Source organism: Vicia villosa, linkage group LG4 (genome assembly GCF_029867415.1).
Source record: "Vicia villosa cultivar HV-30 ecotype Madison, WI linkage group LG4, Vvil1.0, whole genome shotgun sequence".
NCBI lineage: Eukaryota > Viridiplantae > Streptophyta > Magnoliopsida > Fabales > Fabaceae > Vicia > Vicia villosa.
The window spans coordinates 196,130,721-196,156,701 of record NC_081183.1 but is presented as its reverse complement, the minus strand read 5'-3'; the positions used below and the strand labels follow the sequence as shown (position 1 = coordinate 196,156,701).

The following is a 25,981-nucleotide window of genomic DNA, read 5'->3' as shown; positions in this document are numbered from 1 at the left end:
AAAGGTTCATACAAGCATTTTTATCAGGTTTTATTGATAAATTGAGGGTTTTTCATTGATTACTTGAAAAATAAGTTAATCAATGCCACTATATTTTGCGTATTTTTGGCACTTATCAACAATGGACTTGAGCTTTTAGTATGTTGAAGAGGGGCTTGACTTGTAAGGTTATTACTCTGACACCCAAATTAGTAATAGATTGAAAAGTGATGTGAGATTGAGAATGGAATTGAATAGTTAAGAAATGACGTGTCTATATTTTTAAATAGGAGATATAATTAACGACCTAAAGTGTGAAGTGAGGCATAAATCACAGTCTACCTGAATATTAATCTAGACAATCGACAAAGCTCCAATGGACACAATTATCTACTTCCAAAGCTCTAAAGGTCTATGTGTTTTGCGTGCTATACTATTTCCTCTATGTTATTGGGCCTTTTATCTTGGGCATTGAGGACAACCTATAACAATCTCCTACAAGCCCTTGTCCATCCTTTGGAGGATGAGGGTTTTGTAATATGTGCTCAAACCCAACCGCTAGATTAGGGGAAGTGAAAACCTTTGATGACATGTCAATTTCATCAAGAATAAGGTCATGCCCTTCTTGTAATAGGTAACGTTTTGTTGGGAATGAATGACATGTGTCCCTCCACTATATGGTGATTATGTTTCCTCTTCTCTAAGTGCTTGAGTACTTTGAATAGTTTTTGATGAAATCCTAATTTTTGGTGGTTTGAAATGGATCATACGACCATTTATGGGTGAGGCACATACAAATGGTTCCCGAAGCGTTATTCTCCCTTCAAAAATGTAAGTACGAAGTTCGCCTAAGAGGGGGTGAGCTAGGCTCTTTTAAATTTTATTGGTTTTTAGTGAAGATGGAATTATTTTCCTGGTTTATGGTGAAGTTAAGAAAGAAGTAAAGTGCAGAAAAATAAATGACACAAGGATATATCCTAGTTCCCCTCACAATCCGAGAGTACTCTAGTCCCCTTACGCAGTAAGATATTTTACTATTGTTGGTAACTTGTACAAGATAAACCAAAAACACCAAGAACAATCCTCTTGGATTTTATACTAAGTCCACTAGGAGAACAGTCCTCTCAAAGAAACTCTCTTGCTTCCAAAAATCTTGGAAAACAAGTTTATAACAAACTTAATCTGAATTTTTGCAAGAGTTTTAAAGTATTATACAATATATCAATCACTAGATTGATCTTCTCTTTCAAGCAAACAATTCCCAATAATGCTATACAAGTGTTCACAATGTATGAGATGAAACTTAGAATAATTTTCAATGAAAATTGAGTGCTGGAAGTTTCACTAAAAATTCTGATATAAAACACTTGTGAATTTTTGAAAGATAAAGAGATTTTGAGTAATTTGAATTGTAGATGAATGAGGTGTTTTGAAATCTGAAATAAAAGAGTTTATATAGCCTCTATACACCTTTACAAATGAGTATTAAATCATGAAGGAGTGCAATGATTTAATGCATAAAGGTATAAAGATTTCAAAAGAAATGCTTCAGAATTTTTGCTATTGTTTCTTGTGTAACCGGTTACCGCATATAGGTTATTCGGTTACACCATTTAACATTAACAAATAATTGAACGCTGTAACCGGTTACATCAGACTTAGAGGCAAAAAAAAACTTTAGCAAAAGGCATATTTTGTAACCTTTTATTATTAAAACAATTTAAAAACATTATGATATGAATGAAAGATCATTTATGAACACTTGTATGCGAAATTGAGAGTTGAATGTTATACCTTAGATAAAAAATAAATCATGTTAGGATTCTTCAAGACTGGAATAATTTCTTTAAACTTGATATGCTAGAGTCTTGAGCCATTCCATTTTTGCAATCCTTTATTTGTATGTTAGTTTGTCTTCATCAAAGCACTTTGGAAGCTTGTCATCACATTACATGTCCAGAATGGACATATGGCGTGGAAGTGTCGAGTTCTATGCGTCCATCAGATGTTGGAGACTTGGTGTATTTTTTAATCCAAAGGGTTAGTTGAACTAGGGATGTTTTGACAACATTATATGATTCGACTAGAGATTCTCGATAGATGCAATTAGAGATTTAAAGGCATTTATCAGTGTGAGTAGTGGTTTGCACCAATTCAAACGTTGAAGACACATGGAAGCAATTGGAAGACTAGAGCTCGTGTAAGAGGATGCATGTTGATTCCTTCATAGATAACTGCCATCAATAGTTAATATTGTAATAATATATAAGTCGAGTTCAATTTATGTAACAGGGGTCTCAAATTTCATCAAGTATTCTCTATAGAACTAAAGTATCCAAGTCACATGGAGAAACAATTTGTGAGAAGATGAATGAACTTGCGTCCTTCCTTTAAGTCTTTTAGATTTAAGCATTTACTTCATGACATTTATTATTCTTTTCATTTATTTTCTTCTTCTAATTAAATTCTGCATTGTTTCGATCATAGTTTCTATCCAAATATATAAATTCCAAGCACAAACACTTTTTGTTATACTTTTCTGCACAAAATGTCTTTAGGATTTTTCGAGTTTAATCCCTTAAGTGAACTAAAACTTGTAATTTGATTTACTAAAAAAATCAATAAACAAAGGGGGAGGAATAACGATCTCACTATTTTTAGGACGTGGAATATAGAGGACCGTTAGATGCACCTTAAGTGTAGATCTTCTGCATCGAAGTACAAATAGTCTTGTGGTTCGAAGAAGTTTTTAAAAAACTCAACTATATAGTTGGTTGATAAGTTTAACTCCAGAGTAATCTATATGTATTGGTTGCGTTTTGAATCTTAATAAATTTCAAGGGTTGATTGGTGGTGGTAGAAATATATCTACAAGATTGAAAATGAAGTTGATAATAATTAGAAAAAATATGTTTGAGTAAAAAGTGAATACTAGTTCAAGTCCCACATCTAGGAATATAAAAAAATAAAAATAAAATTATTATAAATACAGAGTCCATAAAATAATTTGTAATGAAGAAGCTTTACAATTTTTGCAGCGCAGTTAGTTATAAATATGGATAGTCACTTTCCTTATAGTGGAGAGAAGAGGATTTACAATATTGTCGGTTAGTTTTAAATTTTTATTGTGAATTATTTACTTTATTATTGGTTTATTTATATTATTATGAAGATTATTTTCTAGTTACTTTTTTATCATAAACATTATAAATTATTTCAATAAAAAATTATCTCGTTTTTTGAGCGAGGAATATACAATTTGACGTGATCAAATCATTTTGCATATTATAAATTTGACTCAGTATAAATTCCAATAATTCTTTCTCTCTCTTCTAAATAACTACCGTTACTTATGTTCCAAGTAATACTTTATTTAAAAAATTAGGAGAGTTTGATATTTGTGACACAAAATTAATGTTGTTATCCTCTAATTAACTAAGAAAGATCTTTCAAATACTAAAAAAATATAGATTTAGATAATATTACAGAAAATCTTTAAAACTTTCAACTCATTTGTTTAGTTCTATTTCACATTTTATCGGTAATAAACTTCATTTAAAAAATAAGTTTATATTGAAATAACAAACAAATGAAAGGAAAAAAAAACTAAATTGCTTATTTTTTTTATGACAAAACGAATTCTCAAATTTTATTTATGAATCAAGTAATACATTAATAATTGGATTTCAATTATATTACCAAGATTTTCTTTATTAAAACTTTGATACTAATAATTTCAAGAGTTAAAAGGTAGAGTATTTTTTTACGGTTCAATAGAAAATCATAAATGTTTCAAGTTATTAATTTTTTTTAAATAAGAAAATAGTTTAATTGGATACATGACAGTGTAAAAATATTTCACACTGTCAGTGCATCACCTCTTTTCTCTAATTTCAATTGCTTTATTTTAATATATATATTATGATGCAATTTTATAGAATCAATTAACCATTAACCAGTTGTGTAATACACAACCTTTATAGGATCAATTAATCAATTGCAAAATACACAATCAATCTTATACAATTAGCTTTAAAATACACCGTCGATTTTATAGAGTTGATTATTCAATTGCGTAATATACAATAATTTTATGAATCACTTTTATAATTCACAAAATAAAAAGTTTATTTTTTATTTAAAGAATTGAATTAAATATTTTTATTGATATCTTCTGAGAAAAATCAAATCAATATTTTTTTTGACGGAAAATCAAAAGTATTTATTCAACAAAAAAAAACCACAAACACAAACTTGTCTTGAAAAGAGGCATAAACCCTAGCTATGTAATGAGGCGCAAACGTGATTTCCAAGTGGACACGTGTCATCCCCTTAATACCTGAGCCTTTTCCTCTCGCCGTGGAATAACAAGAACACGGATTTCGCAAACTTCTCCCATTTTTTCACTTTTCCTCTTCTTCTTCTTCTTCTTCTTCTTCTTCTTCTTCGTAAGAGTACTCATTTTCATTCACTGTTTTATCTATTATTTCCCTTTTTCTTCCTTCAATTTCAAACCCAAAAAACAGAGAGAGATGGAACAGAGTGGTTCCGATTGGTTAGAGAGTGAAATTGAAACTGCAGAAATTCTTGCTGATTTGCGTCATACTTTCTCTTTGTTCAGCCATGTACCTTACTCATGGGTCCGTAGAAGAAAGAGATCTGCAATTCAAAATAAGCCTTCATCTAATGGCGGCGGCGCCACCACCACCGTTGTTCCTCCACCTCCTCCTTCTAACGCCGTTAAAGTCAAAGCTTCAAGTCCAACAACCCCTCATTCGTTTCCAGCCACTGAATCAGATGAGAAACCCAAACATTATGAAAAAAGAACTTCTCTCAAAAGGGTAAACTTTTTCTCTCTCTCTCTTGCTTTCTTCTTCTTAACTTCTCTGTATTAATGAATTTCTTGTTTTTTTTTTTTAATTTTATTTAATTTAATTTTTCTATTATTTTTTTGCCATATTAACGTTGTTTTGTGGGAAAACAAATACCCAATTTTATAGTTCTATATTTTATTTTTGGTTTTTCTGAATTTTGAGTCATGGTTTTTGTCTAAACAGAAGAAAGAGCACTATCTTAATATTATTGAAGATTTGACCAAAACTAAACACTCCATCATTCAAGTAAGTTTTCTTAATTTATTTTATGGTTAATTATTAGAATTTTCATCAAATGCGTTTTTTGTTTAATTTTGGTTTTCTGAATGTTTGATATTTTTGAAATGCAAATAGGAGATTGCAAATGTGAAACATCAATATGAAGAATTGAAGGTCTTCAATTCCAAATTGAAAGCAAAGGGGAAGGAGGTATGTGTTACTTTACTATTAATAATTATGATTTTTTTTCTTTTTGTAATTAATATTTAATTTTCTCACAAAATTTCATCTACTTTGATTTTGTTTTTTTGTTTCTGGGATTACTTTTCTTATCCTTGATTTATTTATTTATTTATTTGTATGATCCATATTATTTTTTTGGAATTTTTTGTTTTACATTTGTTGTATTGAAGCCATGGTGGGACCAATCTTGTTTTTTTGATTTATGGAAATTGCTATTTTTACAGCTAAATATTAATGGTCCCAAAGGTGAATACAAAATTCCCAATTTAGAAATTAATAACCCAATGAAATTGAAGGATGTCATCAAAAATTCAGTCGACACTTCCAATTCCACTACCGAAAATACAGAGCAAAGAATTCATGATGCCAACAATTTTGGGGTTCATCCAACGACGTCGTTGGGAGTTGCATCATCATCATCATCTTCAATGGGCCAAAACAGTGGTAATATAGGCCCATTATCCATTCCAGATTTGAACTTATCATTTGAAGCAAACATAGATTTGAGTAAAGTAAGGGAAGCTCAAGCAAGAAAGAGAAGGTTTCAGATTTTGAGATTCAAGAGAAATAATGGCAAACAACACCAATCTTCTTCTAGTAGATAACACTCAAACTACCATTGAGATGTCATCAGGAAGACAGTTTTGTTATAGATTTTTTAATCTATTTTAAAAAGTTATATATATTCATTAGAAGTATCTCTTCTCTTCATAAGAAAATTCTTATGACGTTGAAGAACCGAGATTGCTATAAATATAGTACATTAGTATAGTACATTAGTAAATCTTGTTAGTAATTTTTGAGATTCATAGTTGCAATGGATTTTGGTGACAATTAGGTTTGTCACAATTAAAATTTTGGAGACAATTGTGTGATCTTTGGCAGCAGTTTAAAGGATCACATAAGATAGGTTAGATCTTGTATTGGCTTCTTATGCAAAAATTATATATTCTCTTCTCAATTATTAATACTAATCCTTTGAGTCGATGAGGATTAAAAACATCTATGTATTTGAGTTCATTCTTTGTTGACATCAACTTTAGTACTCTATTCATATTCCATGGATATCTAAATACCTATACTTGTAGTTTATATCTAAGTAGTACTCATCCCGTAATTGTTATCAATATTTTTAATAAAAATAAATCTATGAATAATAAAATATCATATTATTTTAAGTTCCGTCTGATAGTTTCTTTTTTACTATGTTTGTTGGTGAATAATTTGAAAATTCTTAGAGTAATGTAGCTTCAAGTGATCATACTCTTCCGGTGGAGTATGATAGTTCTTTTGAACTATGACGGTTAGTGAAGACATTGTACATTTTTTTGGAGTAATGTAACTTCGAGTGACTATATTATTTATTGTGAAGTATGATAATTTTTGTGAACTATCATTGTTGATGAAGACACTGTAAAAGTTATTGGACTGATGTAGTTTCCAGTAATTATAAATTTTACAGTGGATTATGATAGTTCTTCGAACTATGAATGTTTGTATAAACATTGAAAGTTAATGTATTATTTCCAATTAAGGTGAAAATTATTGGTATTGGTTAAAAATATGTTGAAGAAGTCCAGCATCACCTAGTATTGTAAAGAAATAGGAAAACCAATATATATAATGGACTTCAGTTCATTGTTTTAAATACATGAGTCAAAAACCCTTTAAACTTGTACTTGTCTTTTTTTTTTTTTTTTTTTTTTTTTTTTTTTCTGTTATGCTCTTCATATATTAGAGTGTTGTAAGAAGTAGTTAAATATTTGATTTAAAGAGTGAAAATTGTGGGGTTGGTTGATGGTGCTTTATGTGTTGTAACAATATGCGGTAAGTATTAAGAGTCTTAAAATTTTAAAATTTTAGATAGATATGTGACGTCTATGGTCATGGCGCATGGATTGTACTTCAAACTTCCTCAAACTCTACTATACATAATATCAGGTTGATTCTGCTGTGTGGGGAACAAGAGGTAGATATATTGTGTTGAATGTTGTTATAGGATGTGAAAAATTCATACTTGCTGAGAAAATTGCTGGATTCATTGTGAGTGATTAAATTCCAAGTAAAAATGAATAAAATATTAAAATTTTATAAGAAAATGACTCATATATCTTATGTACTTAGAGATCATATGACAATATAATAAAATAACTTTTTTATAATATGTAGTCACGGTGCAAATACTATCAAAATCTTAAACATAAAATTTTATGGTTTTATGTCAGAACTTAAGTGAATGTGTCAATCCTAGCAATTATTTTATGTTATACAAATTAATTGAGTATTAACAAAAGTAGAAATCTCAAACATTACTAAACATATATATTATTTCCAAAAATATTTTGTTCCCCAAGATGCATCAGATTTCCTTTATACTAGCAATCTCGGTCCAACATCACAAGAATTTTCTAAAAAAGAAATATTCTTATATTCATAACATAATGAATATTCTTATATAGCTTTTTAAAATAGTTAAAAAATGAAAACTTAGTGCTACTATCTACTAGAAGAAGATTGGTGTTGTTTAGCATTATTTCTCACATTTTTCTCGAGTCTCAAAATTTGAATCCTTCTCTGTCTTGCTTGAGCTGCCCATGCTTTACTCAAATCTATATTTGCTTCAAATGATAAGTTCAAATCAGGAATTGATAATGGGCCCATATTATCGATCTTTCGGCCCAATGAAGAAGATGATGATGATGCCACTCCCAACGACGTCGTTGGATCAAACCCAATATTGTTGGCATGATGAATTCTTTGCTCTGTATTTTCAGTAGTGAAACTCGAATCGTTGGCTGAATTTTTGATGATATCATTCAGTTTCATTGGGTTATTAATTTCTAAATTGGGGATTTTGTATTCACCTTTGGGACCATTAATATTTAGCTGTAAAAATAGCAATTTCCATAAATCAAAAAACAGGATTGGCCCCACCATAATACAATACAACAAATGTAAAACAGATAAGTCCAAAAATAAAATGGATCATAAAGGATAAGCAAAGTAATCCCAGAAACAAAAAAAATAATCAAAGTAGATGAGATTTTGTAAAAAAATTGAAAATTAATTATCATTAAGAGAAAAAGAGCATAATTATTTATTAGCATTAACAACGCATACCTCTTTTTGTTTTGCTTTCAATTTGGAATTGAAGAGCTTCAATTCTTCACATTGACGTTTCACATTTGCAATCTCCTATTTACATTTCAAACATAATATTCAGAAAAGTAAAAAACACATTTGATGAAAATTTTAATAATTAACAATTAATTAAAATAAACTTTACTTGAGTTGTGGAGTCTTTGGTTTTCTTCAAATCTTCAATTATTCTGAGATAGTGTTCTTTCGTCTGTTGACACAAAAATCATAACCCAGAATTCAGAAAAGAACAAATAAAATTAAATAATTATTCGGTATTTTCTCCACGGCAAAAAAAAAACAAAAAAAACCAAGCCATTAATACAGAGAAGAAGTTAAGAGAGAGAAAACATTTACCCTTTTGAGAGAAGTTCGTTTTTCCGAATGCTTGGGTTTCTCATCTGATTCAGTTCTCGGAAACGAAAGAGGGGTTGTTGGACTTGAAACTTTAGCTTTGACGGCGTCAGGAGGAGGAGGAATAACGGTGGTGGTGGCGCCGCCGCCATTAGAAGGAGGTGTATTACGAATTGCAGATCTCTTCTTTCTACACCCCCACGAGTAAGGTACATGGCTGAACAAAGAGAAAGTATGACGCAAATCAGTAAGAATTCGAGCAGTTTCGATTTCACTCTCTAACCAAACACTACTACTCTGTTCCATCTCTCTCTATTTTTTTGGGTTTGAAATTGAAGGAAAAAAAAAAGAAGAAGAAGGTTTTTATAGATAAAACAGTGATGAATTGAATGAGAAAGTATAAAGGAAAAAAAGTGAAATGGGGGAGAAGTTAGAGAAATCCTTACTCTTATTTCTCGCAGGCTCAGGTACTAAGAGATTGACACGTGTCTATATATTTGGAAATCACTTTTGTGCATCACTCATAGGGTTTATGGCTGTTTACAACTACTAGTAGTAGTAGCTTGTGCATTTGTAGTTATTGGAGGATTTTTTTTTTCCATAAGGATATCACTAATATAAAATTAATTAAAATATAAACGTAATTTTTTTGCTATATTTAGAAAAAAAATGATTTCACATTTTAATAGTGATAATAATAATAAAGAATAAATAATAATATTATTACAAACATTTTCACAAAAAGTAAAAAGAGAAAAAAAAGTTAATGAGATTATTCAAGATAGAAAAATGATTTGAATGGCAAAGGTTTTCACAAATTATAAATAAAATAATAATAAACTTATTTTTTGATAAAGTAAATATTAAAAAAATAATTTTTTTTATATTTCTCACTTAAAAATATGAGACAAAATATAATTTTTTTAATATAAAAATACACAAAAAATAAATAAATAATGAATAAGTAATTAGAGAAAATCTTCATACAAGTACATAATAAATTAATGATAATAAATAATTTACAATAAGAATTTATAACTAAAGTGCTATTTTAAGTTTGACTATATTGCAATTTGCAAATCTTCTCAATGTTTTTTTTTTTTAATCAAAAGGATTATATTCATAAACAATAAGGAGAACAAAGAACACAAGAGAGACCAAGCCAAAATCTCTTAAGAACAAAGTCTAAGCCTAGGGGTTCATTTCTTGTCTAATAAGTAATTCTTAAAAATGTCTTTATGCACAAAGTTGAACAATGTCATCGTGTTGAGATTTAATTATAATCCAAGAGTATAGTTGTCGTGTATCTTTGCATTGACATTGAAGTTTCAAGCTAACCCTATGAAATAGCTTTGTGTAAGGAAGGTTATTGGGACGATTCAGGTGTAAAAGGTCAAACTATTTAGTAGAAATATTAAGGGGAAACTCTTGGGGACTTGATTAGGTCGTGTGGCTTAAGCTTAAACCTGTATAAATTCTGGCATGATCTTTTTATCCCCTTCATTTACTTTTTTCGTATTTTATTTTTTGTTGCTTAATCTCTTCTTCTCATTTCTTAAATTCAACCAACCTTAAAATTAATTGTTTTGAAAACCTTTTTCAAAATACAAATAACATAAATCACCCGCCTTTTGTGTTTGAAGTCACTTGGTCGACAAGTGACCCTAAAGCCCAACTCTTGTTATAAGACTAATCATCTCAAGAGGTAGAATGATTGTTTAATTGATTTTTTTTCAAAAATTATATGGTCCTTTTATTCCCACTTATTTCATAAATAATGAAGTAGTGAATAAACTGAGAAACTTAACGAATAAAGAGGAAAAATAAAACGTAAAACATCGTATAAAGCCAAGTACTTAATAGCTAATGTGCTAAGCATTAAAGAGTACAACTATGTTTTTGGAATTTCAGACACTTGAACTGACATGTTCATCTTATCTCTCTTATTCTAAGTAGAATCTTCATAGATCATCTTGAAACATGAGGATACCTACTATGAAGGTTCAATTGTTATTTTTGATTAATTCTAGGATATATTGGATGGACTAAAAATTATCAAGAAACCCAAAGAGAAAGAATTTGTGCAAAAAGACAAGGTTAAAACACAAGCTTTCATGTGCACATTGAAGTATTTGTGATTTCTATCCCAAATTTCAAAGGCATGCTTACACGAGAGAACGAGAGGAAGAATAAATTCATAAATCATGGAGAGAAGCCAAATAAAAATTGTTTGATCTTGAACGGCCCACTCTTCATATTCATCATAGATCTTTCCTTCAAGCTGATCTTGAGGCTTCTTGAACTTGACTGTTTCAGGACAAATTTGTGAGAAGTGGATGAATCGGGTACAAAAAGTTCCATGAGTGGTGGCGATTGACGAACTCTAGCGCTTGGTGCAGTTGGTTGAATATTAAAAGAGGCTTCCATGGAGGCTCGACAAAGAAGATGAAGAAAAGAGAGAAAGTTAGTCATGATATAGAAAGTTGTTAGAGAAGTAAGAGAGAGAGAGAGAGAGAGGAGAGAGAAGAAGGGATAGACTAGGTGATTGATACCATGATATAATATTATTTTCACATTATTAATTCAATCTCTCTCAATATTTACAAAACCATAACCACTTATATATAAAAAATAATTCATGGTGGATGGTGCAAGAGTTAGTTACAGTTATGCATGTAGATGCATGACGATCCACTTATATTTAACATACATCAATGCCTATGTCAATCTCCTGTATCTTCCTAATAGAAATAAAGTTCAAGAGAAAGAGATAAAAAAAAGTTTAGGGAGATTCTAGAAAATAGAAGGCTAATTAATTCTCAAAATTACAAAGGGAAAAAGGCTATCATCTAATTTTTCCCTCTAACATCATCACTGTGAAGGTTCGAAAAACACAATAAAGGGGGTTGGATTGAGTTTTTTGATAAAATAAAATTTTATGACACGTTTGGTTATCCTGTTTCGTTTGAACTCAAACTACTCCAGTCCACCCACCAAGGTGATTTTGCCTTTCTCTTACAAAGACTTAATCAGCTAAATCAAACTTGATTACAACAACTTCACAATGACAATCGTCAAAGTCTTCTTGAGATAAACCACAACCCGGTTTCTCATGGAACAATAACAACAAAACTTAATCTTATGTTTTTGCAAAAGTGCTTCTAATAAGCTGTATCACAATTGTGATGCATACACAATGTTTAAGAGCAATGCACAAAAATAAAAGAATGAATATTAATTTGAGAGCTTTTTGTAATGGTTTGTGCGTAAGTATTATTGTCTTTAACTTCAGTAGTGTCTTCAATATATAATGAAGCTTTTGGAACCGTTTGAGAGACACACTTTTCACTTTTGAAATATTGTAATAATATGACTTAAGACCTTTTCAAAGATAGAGATTATGTCCGTAGAATTGATGATCCAGCCGTTAATAGAAGATCTTGAATTTAATACTTCGTAACGAAAATGAGTATCAGAGCATTATGTTACCATTGGTGCAATAAGCGTTTCCATATCAGAGCTTTATCAGAACTTCTGCTTCTGAGAAATCACAGTCAAAGCCTGAGCAATCAACAACCTTACTACTTTTGATCTTGGAGAGTTTATTGTAGTGGCTTTCAGAACATGATCTTCTTAGAACGTAGATCAAGTGGCAAATACTTCTTGTTCTTGTGGACTTCCTTCAAAGTCTTCGGAACTTCTTATTCGTATAAAATTCCTTCAGAGTTTTTAGATCTTCTTACTCTTGTAAACCTATCTCTCGATGGAGCCTTCTAATTCTGAGAGATCAATGTTCAGAGTATCTTCTTCTTATAAGTTTCCCTCAATGCAGCCTTCTGCTTATGAAAAAACATTGTTTCCTTCTTCAGAACTTCTGTAACAAAAATAAACGATTAGGGAGCATATATGTTCTTATTAAAATTATGTGTTTGTTACCATCAAAACTATTTCAAAGATGTAGAACCAAAATTTATTCTAACACACTGCTATCTTCACTCTCTTCACGAAGGTCAACAAATTTTGGTCTATGCGCGTTACTCGAATTTAATTCAGCATTATTCTCCACCCATATATGTCCATCAATATTGTTAGAAATATTCTGATTTGCAACTTGTGAAGCATGAGATACATCAATCATTTGGAAGAAATCTTCATCAATTCCTTCAATTTCTCTCCACATTCTAACTCCACTACCATTATAACCCCTTTATTTTATCGAGCTAACTGTTTCGAAATAAGATTATCTATCTGAATCTTTCCTTTTAACGATTGTTACAACACCTCCTTTGTTAAAAATTAAGCTTTCAAGGACACTCTCCCCCATGGTGAAAGATAACATTGAATAAACCCATGTCTATATGTTAAAAGAAATGGTAAAATCAAAGTCTACTTATTTTGTATCTTAAACGATTGGAAACAAAAATGTAAGATAAACGTGAAGAGCAATGCGAAATACCTTGAAACGATGAGGAAGCTACAATGTCAATTCTGAGAATGAGCGGGAATCGATGAATAAGATAATTGATCTTTAGAAAACAAGCAACGTGTGTAGCGTGTTGAAACCAAACATGCAATTGGAGCCTGGAGGAATAATTTGGGTGAGAAGATGAAAAGACGCACGAGCTTCTTTTTTAGTTTTTTTAGAGAATGGGGGATATGGAACAATCTTAGACTTTTACTTTTGTCTAAATAAATGTAATATAAGTTAATTAAATCTTTTAATGAAAAAAAAAAGATAATATGATACAACATGTGACAACCACGCAACTAAAAAAATAAATGAAAAAATAAGATTTTTGAAACTACAAGGACAAAATCTGTGTTTTCTTACATGGACATTTATGGAATTCACCCCATATTACAAGGAGTGAATTGAATATTAACCCTTTAAAATAAAAGATATTTTTCTAATTTCTTCTCCAGCTCTTCGAACTAAGAAACTAGTATATAGAAGTCATGACGGAAGCAAATGAGTTCAATAATATGACTTTTGTCTGGTTCATCTTTGAAGTTGTGGGGTTTCATTACATTGTTTTAATGAGGTTTGACTTTTTGACCTGGATTTCACTATAAGCTTTGCGATCTATATTTTTATTTTTATTTTTCTTAAATTATTTTTTTGTTCGTTTGTCTATTTAATGAATATTTCATCAATTCTTCTTCTTGAAACCTTCTTTGATCAAAATCTTATTTTAATAGTAATATAAATGTGTTGTTGTTGTCGTCGTCTTCTTAATGGTAAAAATCTCAATCGATAAAATACTAAAGAAATACCTAAATTAAATTATATCAATAAAATTCAAATAATAAAACACTAAGAAAATTTTAAATATCTAAAACTCAATTTTGTAAAAAAAATTATGGTTTAAGAAAAATAACATGTAAATTTTTGTTTAATTTGATATAATATTTGATATTTTAATTATTCATAAATTATGATTTTAATAACATGGAAACTTTTAATAAAAAAAAAACATGTAAGTTAGTAATACACATGAATTTAGTCACATCACCCTATAATTTGCCATATCATTAATAAAAACATCACATCATTAATTTTGAACGTTGAAATAGACTAAAACTATTTAAAATTGAAATGTAGAGACTAATTGAAATAAAGTGACATAAACTGTAATTTAATATAACATATATGTTAATATATTAAATATTAAATTTAAGTGATTTAATTGAAATTATTTTTTAATTTTTTTGTTTGAATAGAATATTAAAATTATTCATGGTTAAATTATTGGGTCATTTTTATAAAATTTAAAATTGTGGGTCAAATTTAAGATTTGAAAAATAGAGACCAAATTAAAATTTCAAAAATTTAAAGAGATTAATTAGTCAAATTTAAAAATTATTAAGGATCAATTTGTAATTTTTGAAAAAATTTCAAAATTAATTTTCAAAATTTAAAAAATATAAATATCAACTTGCAAAATTTATAATAATAATAATAATAATATTCAATTGGACATTCAAATTCTCTAGATTACACTATAAAAATTTCAATTTTTTTTTAATTTACAGTCTCATTTTAAAATCATTAAATTTAGGTGTCACTCCATCGTTATAACAATTATTTTTATTTTTTAGTTAAACAATAAATTTTATCTAAATTATTTTAATTACCTCTAGGTGAATAACCGAGGCGTAATTCTTGCCAACGTGTATTTAATCCATTCATATATTAATAACAAACTCAAATAAGTTTTTTTAACAATAAACAAACAAATTATCAATATGTATAAATCAACAGTTTATTTTTTTGTAAAAATAAATCATTATTCACAAAGCTAGAAATCCCAACATTACTAAACAAATAAACAGATGTATTATTTCCAAAATTATTTTATTGACCAAGATCCAACCGGTTTGCTAATGTAGTATATATATTGCAATCTCGGTCCAACGTCCCAAGAATTTTCTAATCAAGAAATATTTATATTGAATATCCATATATAATTCTCCTAGACAGATTTAAGAAAAAACCCTAAAACAAAGTTGTTTGCTTTGTAACACCTCGGGTATGTCAGTGCTATCTAGAAGATTGGTGTTGTTTAGCATTATTTCCCACAGGTTTCTTGAGCCTCAAAATCTGAATCCTTCTCTGTCTTGCTTGAGCTGCTCTTACTTTACTCAAATCTATATTTGCTTCAAATGATAAGTTCAAATCAGGAATTGATAATGGGCCCATATTATCGATCTTTCGGCCCAATGAAGATGATGAGGATGCCACTCCAAACGACGTCGTTGAACCCGGCCCAAATTTTTTGGCATCATGATTGGGCATTTGCTTCTTTTGCTCTGTATTTTGAGTAGTGGAATTGGAAGTATTGACTGAATTTTTGATGATATCATTCAATTTCATTGGGTTATTAATTTCTAAATTGGGGTTTCTGTATTCACCTTTGGGACCATTAATATTTAGCTGTAAAAATAGCAATTTCCATATATCAAAAAAACAATATTGGCCCCACCATATATACAATACAACAAATGTAAAACAAACAAGTCCAAAAAAATAATATGGATCTTATGAATAAATAAAGGATAAGCAAAGTAATCCCAGAAACCAAAAAATTTAAAGTAGATAAAATTTTGTAAAAAAATTGAGAATTCATAATAATTAAAATACCTCTTCCCCCTTTGCTTTCAATTTGGAATTGAGTAACTTCAATTGTTCATAATCACATTTCACTTTTGCAATCTCCTGTTTGCATTTTAAACATCAAACATTCAGAAAATCAAAAATCAACAAAAAAACGCATTTCATGAAAATCCTAATAATTAACAATTAAATAGCAAAAAAAAAACTTACTTGATTGATAGAGTGTTTAGTTTTGGTCAAATCTTCAATAACATTAAGATAATACTCTTTCTTCTGTTTACACAAAAACCATAACTCAAATTTCAGAAAAACCAAAAATAAAATATAAAACTATAAAATTGGGTATTTTTTCCCCACAAAACAACGTTATTATGGAAAAAATAATAGAAAGCCTGAAATTTTTTTTTACCCTTTTGAGAGAAGTTCTTCTTTCCGAATGTTTAATCTTGTCATCTGATTCAGTGGCTGGAAACGAATGAGGGGTTGTTGGACTTGAAGCTTTGACTTTAACGGTGTCAGAAGGAGGAGGTGGAGGAACAACGGTGGTGGTGGCGCCGCCATTAGAAGGAGGTGTATTACGAATTGCAGATCTCTTCTTTCTACACCTCCATGAGTATGGTACATGACTGAACAAAGAGAAAGTGTGATGCAAGTTAGCAAGAATTTCAGCACTTTCAATTTCACTTTCTAACCAATCGCTACTACTCTGTTCCATATCTCTCTCTGTTTTTTTGGGTTTGAAATTGTAGAAGAAAAAGGGTTTTATAGATAAAACAGTGAACGAAGAAGAAGAAGAAGAAGAGGAAAAGTGAAAAAATGGGAGAAGTTTGCGAAATTCTCGTTCCTGTTATTTCACGGCGAGAGAAAAGGCTCAGGTATTAAGCTGCTGACACGTGTCCATTTGGAAATCACGTTTGCGCCCCATTACATGACTAGGGTTTATAGCTGTTTTTTCTTCTCAAGACAAGTTTGTGCTATGATTTAGAAAACTGATTTAATATTTTTAATAATAATAATTAATAATTAATAATAAATCAATACTGCTTAATGAGTGTTTTTTATATATAGGAAAGCCTCGACAATATAAACAGAAGATAGTTATTTAAAAGAAGAAAAAAAGTTTGTAGACATTAGACTATGTCAAATTTATGATGTGTAAAAATGGTTTAACCGAGTCAAATGTTTTTACAACTCATAAATAAAATAATAATAATAATAAAATAATTTTTTAAAACCTCATCACGTACACAAATAATAATAAAATTTTAATTTATAATAAAAATTTGAGAAAATAAAATCAACAATAAATAATTCACTATAAAAATGTGTTACTAACCTGTAATTTTTACTATAATAACAAGATTGCAAATTCACAAAACAACTTTTACACATACTCTCCATATTTATAATGGTTTTTATTTTATTTTCTTCATATTAGTAGATGTGGGACTTAAATTTGTACTCATTTTAACAAATCTCCTTACTCAATTATTAAACTTCATCTTTAAAATGTAAAAGATGGTCTTCATAGTTAACCATGTTTGCAAAGAATCACTCTTCAACTTCATAGTCTTCTTTTATAGACTTCACATGTTCTTCATAAATTTTAGACATGTGCTAGAAAAATCAATTTAAAACAAATGAAATGAGGCTAGAATTATGAACAAAATCAATTTCTTAATAAGTATTTTAAACACTCTTAATATGTCTTAGAGTTGGAGCCCAAAAATACTCATAATAATTCAACCTTAGTCAAGTTTGCACAAGACCGACGAAAACTTAAATGTAGCGAAGAGTGTCTGAAATTTTAGTGAAGAGGATGTATGTTTTTTGTGTTAATTTTCTGAATTTGAAATGCTCCATTTATAGCCCAAATTGATGATGATTCACACGGTTGCGACTCTTGATGAAACATACTTTCAACAACTTTTTTGTCAAATGTTACATTGTTTTGTCTAAAACAACAGTTTTACCAATTGTTGCACTATTTCGTCTAAAGCAATAGTTTCAGAGCATTTCTTATTCTGACTGCATTCTGCAACGTTTTACCAAGCGTTGCCTATTTCTGATTCAAAATACAAACAACATACTACAACACTTCACAAATTGTTGCCTATTTTCAAATTCAAAATACGAACTTCACATGCATATTTTTCTTGCCATTATGGAACACACCCATGGTGATTAATTATTATTCAATATTAATAATTTACAACAATCCCCCACTTGTTCTAACAATGACAAGATCAATTCCAGAAAAAGGGGAAATAAAGAACGTTAATACAGTTAAGTATCTTTCGATTTGAGCTTAACCTTAGTAAGGATAACTCAAAGTCTAATCTGAATATTAGGTAGTTATGCTTTGAACTGTTATCCCATGTGATTAGACTGACGTTACCATACACACACTCTTTAATGGTTCTTTGCCTACATCTCTCGCCTAGCACTATTCACGATCATGTGCTTTTCCTGTTTCGTGAATTTTTCATGAGAGAAACTTCAACTCTCACTTTGAGACGATACCATCTTGAAATTCATATAGGTGAAGTTATGTATCTATTTCTTGAGATACATATCCTCGATATAGAACTTCACTAAGAGTTTGAAAAGCTCAACCCTTAATATGTAATAGTCAACATTGTCACAGAATATTGCACAAATATCCAAATCAACGACTTGTCGTTACCCTTTGAATCTTAGGTTAAGATTTTTTTAACATCAGATTGGGAAGTTTTATCAAGGCCTCTTGATAATGGTGGTAATACATTATTTTAAGGTTGAAATGATTATAAAACTCTGATTAATCCTTTAAAACAGTGGATTTAATTTTGCTTATCTCAATAAATTATGTTAACTAAACACTGCGACGAGTTTCTAAGTTTTTCATATAAAGGAGGTGTACATAAGATTAAATAGAGGTGCGGGACAAAAGCCCAAAACCTAACATGTTGAAAATGGGTAGCCAATTGATTAACACTATGATCTAATCGATTGGATACTTTTTAAACTCATAAATTTAAACGTTGGAGTACACCACGATGGCTAGTGTGATGAGACATAAATGCCACGGCTTGTTGCAATGGCTAATTCTCAAGTTTTTAAGTTGCTAATCAATTAGCACCATCATCCAATCGATTTGGGAAATATGATTCAGATTGTTTGTGGTGACAAGCTAAAACAGTGGGATTTAGTTTTGCCTCAGGTCGAATTTGCCTACATCAACGATGTACATTTCCCTACAGGGAAATCACCATTTCTCTCTAGTCTATACTTCTGTTCCTAAGCATGTAGTTGATTTGGTTAAGTTTCCTAAGGCGTCTGGAGTTAGTGTGGCTGCTGAGAATATGGTCAAGGAAATGGTGCGTTAAAGAAGTTGTCAAGGCTAAGTTAGAGGCTACTGGGTAGAAGAATAAAGTAATTGCTAACAAACGCATGAGAGTCAAACTTTTCAACGTAGGATATAATGTGATGGTTTTTTTGCGCAAAGAGAGATTCTCGGCTGGTACTTACAACAAGCTGCAGCCACACAAATATGGTCCGTTCAAAGTGACCCGAAAGATCAATGATAATACTTATGCGGTAGCTCTCCCGAATGCCACGAATATATCCAATACCTTTAATATTGTTGACATTTATGAGTATCCAGCAGATGAGACACTTTATCAATAAGAGAACTTTGGATCAAGTTCTTTAGAAGTGGAAGAAACTGATATAAGAAAGTTGGCTGCACGTATCGACGAAGAAATCACGCGCCGGAAAACATTTTAATATTTAAATTTTTAGTTTTAATATTTAAACATTTTTTAATTTTATTTCTATTTTAGATTAAAAATCTATTGGGTCTCTTTTAAGCCCAATTAAAACTATTTATAAACTCTATAAAGTTTTTTTTTTCTATTAGGTGGATTCTAAAATTTATCTAATAGATTTTGTCATTGCAATCTTGAATTTTTATTCTAAATTTAACAGTTACTATTCTCTAGAACTTCCTACTGCATTATCAAACCTCAACAATTATATTTCTACCTCTATAAATGATTTAAAATTCTTTAAATATCTCTTATTTCAACAAAATAAAATAAAATAAATTTTATACCGAAACTTTTCATCTTTAAGAATTAAGATTATCGCCGTGAATATTCGTAAGAAATATCATATTGTTGCTTTGGGCCTCTGGGCTATGTTCCTCCTTAGTACACCCCAGCTGACCATTAAGAAATATTATATTTGGCACTATTAGCACCCTCGGTTTTGCTGATATATTTACAATACATTTAAATACATTTTTCATCTTCTATTTTGCTAAAATAATTTATCAATTTTTCTCATTTGAAGACTATGTTTTTTATTTCCATATTTTACATTCTGAAATATATTTACACACTCAACTTTGGATGTTAACATGCTCCAGTATTTATAAATTAAATGACATTTCGTAATCAATCTCAATATAACAAGTTTATTACAACATCATTAGAATAATATTACCTGAACATAAAAATTTATAAAATTGGATAAATTTGTGAAATTAAAAGACTAAAAGCTTAATTTAAATAATAAAGAGAATAAAGTGTTAATTTAAACGAAAAAAAAAGATAAAAATACATTTATATTTTTAATACAAAAAAAATTGTCTGAAGTCACGTGACTTAATAACATAAAATTTACATGGTAAAAAAAAGTGTGACGTGAAAATCACGTCACTAAATATTTAAAATAATAAAATTATATATATATATATATATATATATATATATATATATATATATATATATATATATATATATATATATATATATATATATATATATATATATATATATATATATATATATATATATATAGGGCATATCATATGAGAATGACATATTTATATGAGAATGTGAGAATGAATCTGAACCATTGGATTTTAAAATAAATGGTGGAGATTATGAGTGAATCTTTTTTTTCTCTCTCCTGTATCTTGAAATAAATGAAGTAGGAGAGAGAAAAAAAAGATTCACTCATAATCTCCACCATTTATTTTAAAATCCAATGGTTCGGATTCATTCTCATATTCTCATATAAATATGTCATTCTCATATGATATGCCCTCATATATATATATATATATATATATATATATATATATATATATATATATATATATATATATATATATATATATATATATATGATGTTTTCACACGAAGAGAATTGTAAAATTTTCAAAAAATTAGTTGTAACATTGGATTTTACATTGCAAATCAAAATTAAAAAAATCTAAGTGAGAAAAGTTTATCGGTTGAACTAGTTTGATAGACAAGTTTATTAGTTTGTGGCGTGATTTTCACGTGACAATCTTTTATAGTTTGAGTAGTAGCTCATAAAGTTAGAACAATGGATTACAGATGAATGCTCAAGCATTGTAGTTGGGTCAAAAATATGACTATTCAGATCTAAGTTATTTATAAATTGTTCAAGGAAATATCCAAACATGACCTTCTCTTTGCTCAATATTACAGATGAACTTGAAAATATATTTTTCTCAAATTTTAGTCAATGATAGTTGATGCTTTCAAGTACTAACGAGAAAATTGTACAAGTCTATATCTCTTCACTAGTAAGTGCTTCAGTCACAAGTCACAACAACAACAACCAAACCAACTTAGAAATTTTCAGCCGCCAACCAGCCAATCTCTAGCTAAAATATTTCTTCATCTTTCACTATTGCATGATTCGTCAATTCCATTCTATTTTCCATTCGATTTCAAAGTTTCCGAATCTCAACAATCCTTTTTTCTTTCATTTCTTTGAAGGTTGGTTGCATAAGCATTTCTAAGCTTCTAAAAAATGAAGTCGATCTTCTGTAGAAACCTTGATTTCGACGCAAGACAATCTGATGTTGAGAGGATTTTTCAGAAAATATAACAAGAATGATATAGTGGACTTGAAGTCTGGTACTATGGTATTCCATTCTTCATCATTTGATCTTTTTGGAATAATTTTAACTTCTAGTTTTTAAGGTTAAGTTGAAGTCTAAAATTTGAAGTTCTATTTTTGTAACTTAATTGGTGATTTATTAGGTATTCTTATACTATAGCTTATGAAATTCAATTGGAAGTTTGGTATATTGGATGATCAAGTAGTATTTTGTTGGTTGCTTGCTTTGTTGCGATGAGTTTACTGGAATTTTTTGCTTTACATTTTATGTGATGGTTGGATAGATTTTGTGCTCAAATTAAATTTTTTTTAGAGGTAAAACGACATCGACACTGACACGGTGACACCGTTAATAATTTGAAAAAATAAATAAATTAAATGTAATTGTAAGTGTCGGTGTAGGTGTCCAGCATCGACACGGACACGTCTGCTTTTAGAGGTGTCGGTACTTCATAGGTAATTACAAATGTACCCGAGTTGATATTTTCTTATCTTTGGCTTTTAATTTTTCATGATGAGTTGTGCTTCTATAAAAGCTAGATACAGGACCGGCCCAACTCATTTAGGAGCATAAAACAAATTTTAAAGTGAGACCTATAAAAGTAATTACAACTGTATCAGAGCTGATATTTTCCTATCTTTGGCTTTTAATTTTCCATGATGAGTTGTGCTTCTATAAAAGCTAGATTAATATGATAGAGTTATCGTGAATCAAGTGCAGAGAATAAATCAAAAGTGTACTGAAATAATAGAGGGACTAGAATAAATCTATAGAAACGATTTATTTTTTTTTATCTTTATTGTTTGTGTGTAGTTGATTGGTTTATTTAAAATGTTAGAAGCATTGGAGTAAGAATGTAAGTATTTTTATAGATTTGTATTTTTCATGTTTATTTTATCATGAGATTTTTTATATATGGATAAGTTTTATTATAACTATTAACTTGAAAAAAAAAATTATGGGTGCAATTTTTTTATGGGGACAACTTCTCTACCCGTCACAAAAAGTTGGGTAGTGTACATTCAGCCAACCATATGATGCCATCTAATTTTAACACAATTAATTATTTATTAAATATTCCAATTGATTGTTGTTTTCAAGACATTTTACACAGGAGATAACATTACCCAACTTTTTGAGTTGGGTAGATAAGAATTCACCTTAAATTAATGTATTGATTGTCTCCATCAAGAGTGAGGAAGATTCTGATGAGACGATTTTGATAAAGAAAAATATTTAATGTCATGAATAAGCACAACATATTTATAGAATTTATTGGATGACATCTTGATAATACTTGTATAAAGAGAAGAGTTTGTGTAGTAAATAATATTTTGAATGTCCATGTATCTGTTTAGGGATAAGTTAGTACCTTGGAGAATGGAGAATGTCCTTGTACCTTTAATACATTTATCAAATTAAATTCAATACAAGGAGGAATAACATTAACAATACTACGCCTAGACCAAAAATTGGCCGTCTTGACTAACGAGTTAGCAACCATATTTGCTTGGCGTTTAATAAACTTTACCTCAAAGTTTAGAATAAAAGCTAACAAATGCTTAATAGAAAGAAGAATACAATTAAATTCAAAGCTACCAGTAGATATAGAGTGAATGCCTTGAATAACCGCTTGGGAGTCGCTTTCGAATATCACATGATCCAAATTCAAGGTAACAGCATGTTGAACAACTTCTTTCAATGCTAATGCCTCATCTTCTCTCGAGGATATACTACCTATATCCCAAATGACTCCTGCAGTAATGAATCTACCCATGTTATCGCGAAAACAACAGCCGCCTCTATAGTAGAACGGTGAGGCCTGTTGAAACCGGCATCGGCATTACATTTCACCCAACCTTCAACAGGAGGAGACCATACTGAAGAAATATGATTGCCATTAATTCTTTCATGATTATCCTGGGTTGTGAACTAATCCTGCCAATTAAAATAGGCTTGCAAGCCTAATCTAGAGAGACTCTGCCTTTCATCAATCCATACTATATTATTACCGTTCTTCCAAATCACCTCAACCATCATAGCAAATCGACCTGCATTCTTCCTATCTTCTATACTACAGATATCGAGAATAAGAGATTTAGTATCACTAAAAGCCTGTAAACAAGGCTCAATGATAGAAGACAAACCTGCTACCCTCCAACACTGAATAATAGAATTACACCCGAAAAACACATGTCAATCCTCTTCTTCATTTACTTCACAAACTGGGCATTCTGACGGACATTGAACAAAGTGTTGTCGGAGTCTAACCCGCGATGGCAAGCAACCTCTACAAATTCTCCACAAAAGGTGTTTAACTCTAGGAGGAGCCATAATGTTCCACAAATTCTTCCAATTACCGACAACTTTACAATTAGAGTGATAACCGTGCAAGTTTCTCAAAAGTCTATAGCCTGTACGGACACTATACTTGACATTATTCTCTTCATTCCAAACCAACCTATCATCTACCACATCCTCAACCAAGGGAACATTCAATATCTCTTTTACAACTACATGATCAAACAAGGAATTAACAACCTGGATATTCCACTGTTTAGTATTAGGCAAGAGAAGATCCTGAACATAAAGATTATACACACCTTGAGGATACGGTCCTCCTAAACGAACATCTTTACTTCCATGAATCCAAGGCTCATGTAATACTTTAATTTGGCTACCATCTCCAATACTCCATCTACAACCCATCTGCAAAACATCTCTTGCTTTCCAAAGACTTCTCCACAAAAAACTCGGATTAGAACCAATATTAGAATCCAAGAAAGAAGTATTAGGGAAATACCTTGCTTTGAAGAACTTGGAAACTAAAGACTGAGGCTTGGTCAACAATTTCCACCCTTGTTTAGCTACCATAGCCAAGTTGAAAGCTCTAAAATCCTTAAAACCCAAACCTCCATCCCTCTTAGAACAAGAGAGCTTCTCCCATGCCATCCACCGAATCCCTTTGTTATTATTTCCACCCCCACCAAAAGGAATTCAACATCTTCTCAATATCGTCTACCACCGCATCAGGAATGATGTACACACTCATGATATAGGACGGAATAGATTGCAAGACCGACTTTATCATGACTTCCTTACCTGCTTTAGATAATGATCTTCCCCTCCAAAAATTGATTCTTTTCCATATACGATCCTTGATAAAAGCAAAAGTATCCTTCTTACTACGGCCAATCATCGAGGGAAGCCCTAAATACGTACCTGTCCCAAAAACATGACGGACTCCCATAATTTTTGCAATATCCTCATGGGCCGGAATACTAAGATTGCGACTAAAAAAGACCTCAGACTTTGTCAGATTAATCTCTTGACCTGTCACAGTGACATAGATCTTAAGTAACTCCATAAGGTGAGACACCTCCGCAATAATAGCCCTGCAAAATAAAAAACAATCGTCAGTAAAAAGCAGATGGGACACACTAGGTGCCCCTCTGCATATCTATACACCATGAATGTCCTCACATAAATTAGTCTTTGTAATGTGTTATAAGACATAAATTAGTTTCATTCTCTTAGTCTCACACATTAAATGAGTCTATACTATTATTATCTTTTTCCGGATTCATTAGATGAGTCTAATTGCCATTTCCTTTTATGTAGGCTCTTTTGTTCTCATCTTTATTATTTTAAATATTTTCTTCTAGCAAATTTTTTTTCTTCTTCAAGTTTTTTGAGATTTTTTAACTCAAACAAGATTTCTTGTAGTTTATCAAATATAATAGTTAAATTTTGAAAATGCAGATCTTGAAATTTTAAATTTGTGTGTGCTTTGGATTTTAAACCGCAGTTTGCAAATCCGATCATCTTTTTAGGCAAACAATTTTTTAAATGATTACCAAGAGTTTTTACAGAATTTATCTTATGGGAAAATTAATTCTAAAGGTTTCCTTTATATCTTTTAGATACCTTTGACTATTAATCTAATGTGTTCATCAAACTCTTCTTGAATTTCAAATATAAACCAACAATCAAAATTGAATTTGTAAGACACAAGATTTGAAAGAAAAGAAATAAAATCATAAAAATAAAACTATTATTACAAACCCAACCTCAATATCTCAATGAATAATATGAAGTCAGGGAATAAATCTAAGACTAACCTTCCATTATACTTTT

At 30.1% G+C, this 25,981-nt stretch overlaps 3 protein-coding genes across 3 annotated transcripts; 1 reads left to right on the top strand and 2 right to left on the bottom strand.

The window, feature by feature from the left end:
• Window positions 1–4,225: 4,225 nt before the first annotated feature.
• Window positions 4,226–7,002, top strand: LOC131596677 (uncharacterized). Its single transcript, XM_058869403.1, has 4 exons — window positions 4,226–4,820; window positions 5,037–5,099; window positions 5,208–5,282; window positions 5,540–7,002. Exons 1-4 carry the CDS (start codon window positions 4,512–4,514, stop codon window positions 5,918–5,920), a joined length of 828 nt encoding a protein of 275 aa, XP_058725386.1. The 5' UTR covers window positions 4,226–4,511; the 3' UTR covers window positions 5,921–7,002.
• Window positions 7,003–7,536: 534 nt separating this feature from the next.
• On the bottom strand, window positions 7,537–9,275 carry LOC131596676 (uncharacterized). The gene is made up of 4 exons (XM_058869402.1): window positions 8,811–9,275; window positions 8,602–8,664; window positions 8,436–8,510; window positions 7,537–8,201 (listed from the first exon to the last, which is right to left on the bottom strand). Exons 1-4 carry the CDS (start codon window positions 9,111–9,113, stop codon window positions 7,812–7,814), a joined length of 831 nt encoding a protein of 276 aa, XP_058725385.1. The 5' UTR covers window positions 9,114–9,275; the 3' UTR covers window positions 7,537–7,811.
• Window positions 9,276–14,854: 5,579 nt separating this feature from the next.
• LOC131594212 (uncharacterized) lies at window positions 14,855–16,871 on the bottom strand. Its single transcript, XM_058866299.1, has 4 exons — window positions 16,331–16,871; window positions 16,132–16,194; window positions 15,949–16,023; window positions 14,855–15,741 (listed from the first exon to the last, which is right to left on the bottom strand). The coding sequence occupies exons 1-4, from the start codon at window positions 16,634–16,636 to the stop codon at window positions 15,349–15,351; spliced, it is 837 nt and encodes a 278-aa protein (XP_058722282.1). The 5' UTR covers window positions 16,637–16,871; the 3' UTR covers window positions 14,855–15,348.
• Between the last annotated feature and the right edge of the window lie 9,110 nt (window positions 16,872–25,981).

Coding starts and splice junctions, on each gene's coding strand:
- LOC131596676 (XM_058869402.1), bottom strand. CDS start 9,113: ATGGAACAGAGTAGTAGTGTTTGGTTAGAGAGTGAAATCGAAACTGCT. Junction 8,665..8,810: donor AACGAACTTCTCTCAAAAGG/GTAAATGTTTTC, acceptor TTGTGTCAACAG/ACGAAAGAACACTATCTCAG. Junction 8,511..8,601: donor CCAAAGACTCCACAACTCAA/GTAAAGTTTATT, acceptor AAATGTAAATAG/GAGATTGCAAATGTGAAACG.
- LOC131594212 (XM_058866299.1), bottom strand. CDS start 16,636: ATGGAACAGAGTAGTAGCGATTGGTTAGAAAGTGAAATTGAAAGTGCT. Junction 16,195..16,330: donor GAAGAACTTCTCTCAAAAGG/GTAAAAAAAAAT, acceptor TTGTGTAAACAG/AAGAAAGAGTATTATCTTAA. Junction 15,742..15,948: donor TGAAAGCAAAGGGGGAAGAG/GTATTTTAATTA, acceptor CTATTTTTACAG/CTAAATATTAATGGTCCCAA.
- LOC131596677 (XM_058869403.1), top strand. CDS start 4,512: ATGGAACAGAGTGGTTCCGATTGGTTAGAGAGTGAAATTGAAACTGCA. Junction 4,821..5,036: donor AAAGAACTTCTCTCAAAAGG/GTAAACTTTTTC, acceptor TTGTCTAAACAG/AAGAAAGAGCACTATCTTAA. Junction 5,283..5,539: donor TGAAAGCAAAGGGGAAGGAG/GTATGTGTTACT, acceptor CTATTTTTACAG/CTAAATATTAATGGTCCCAA.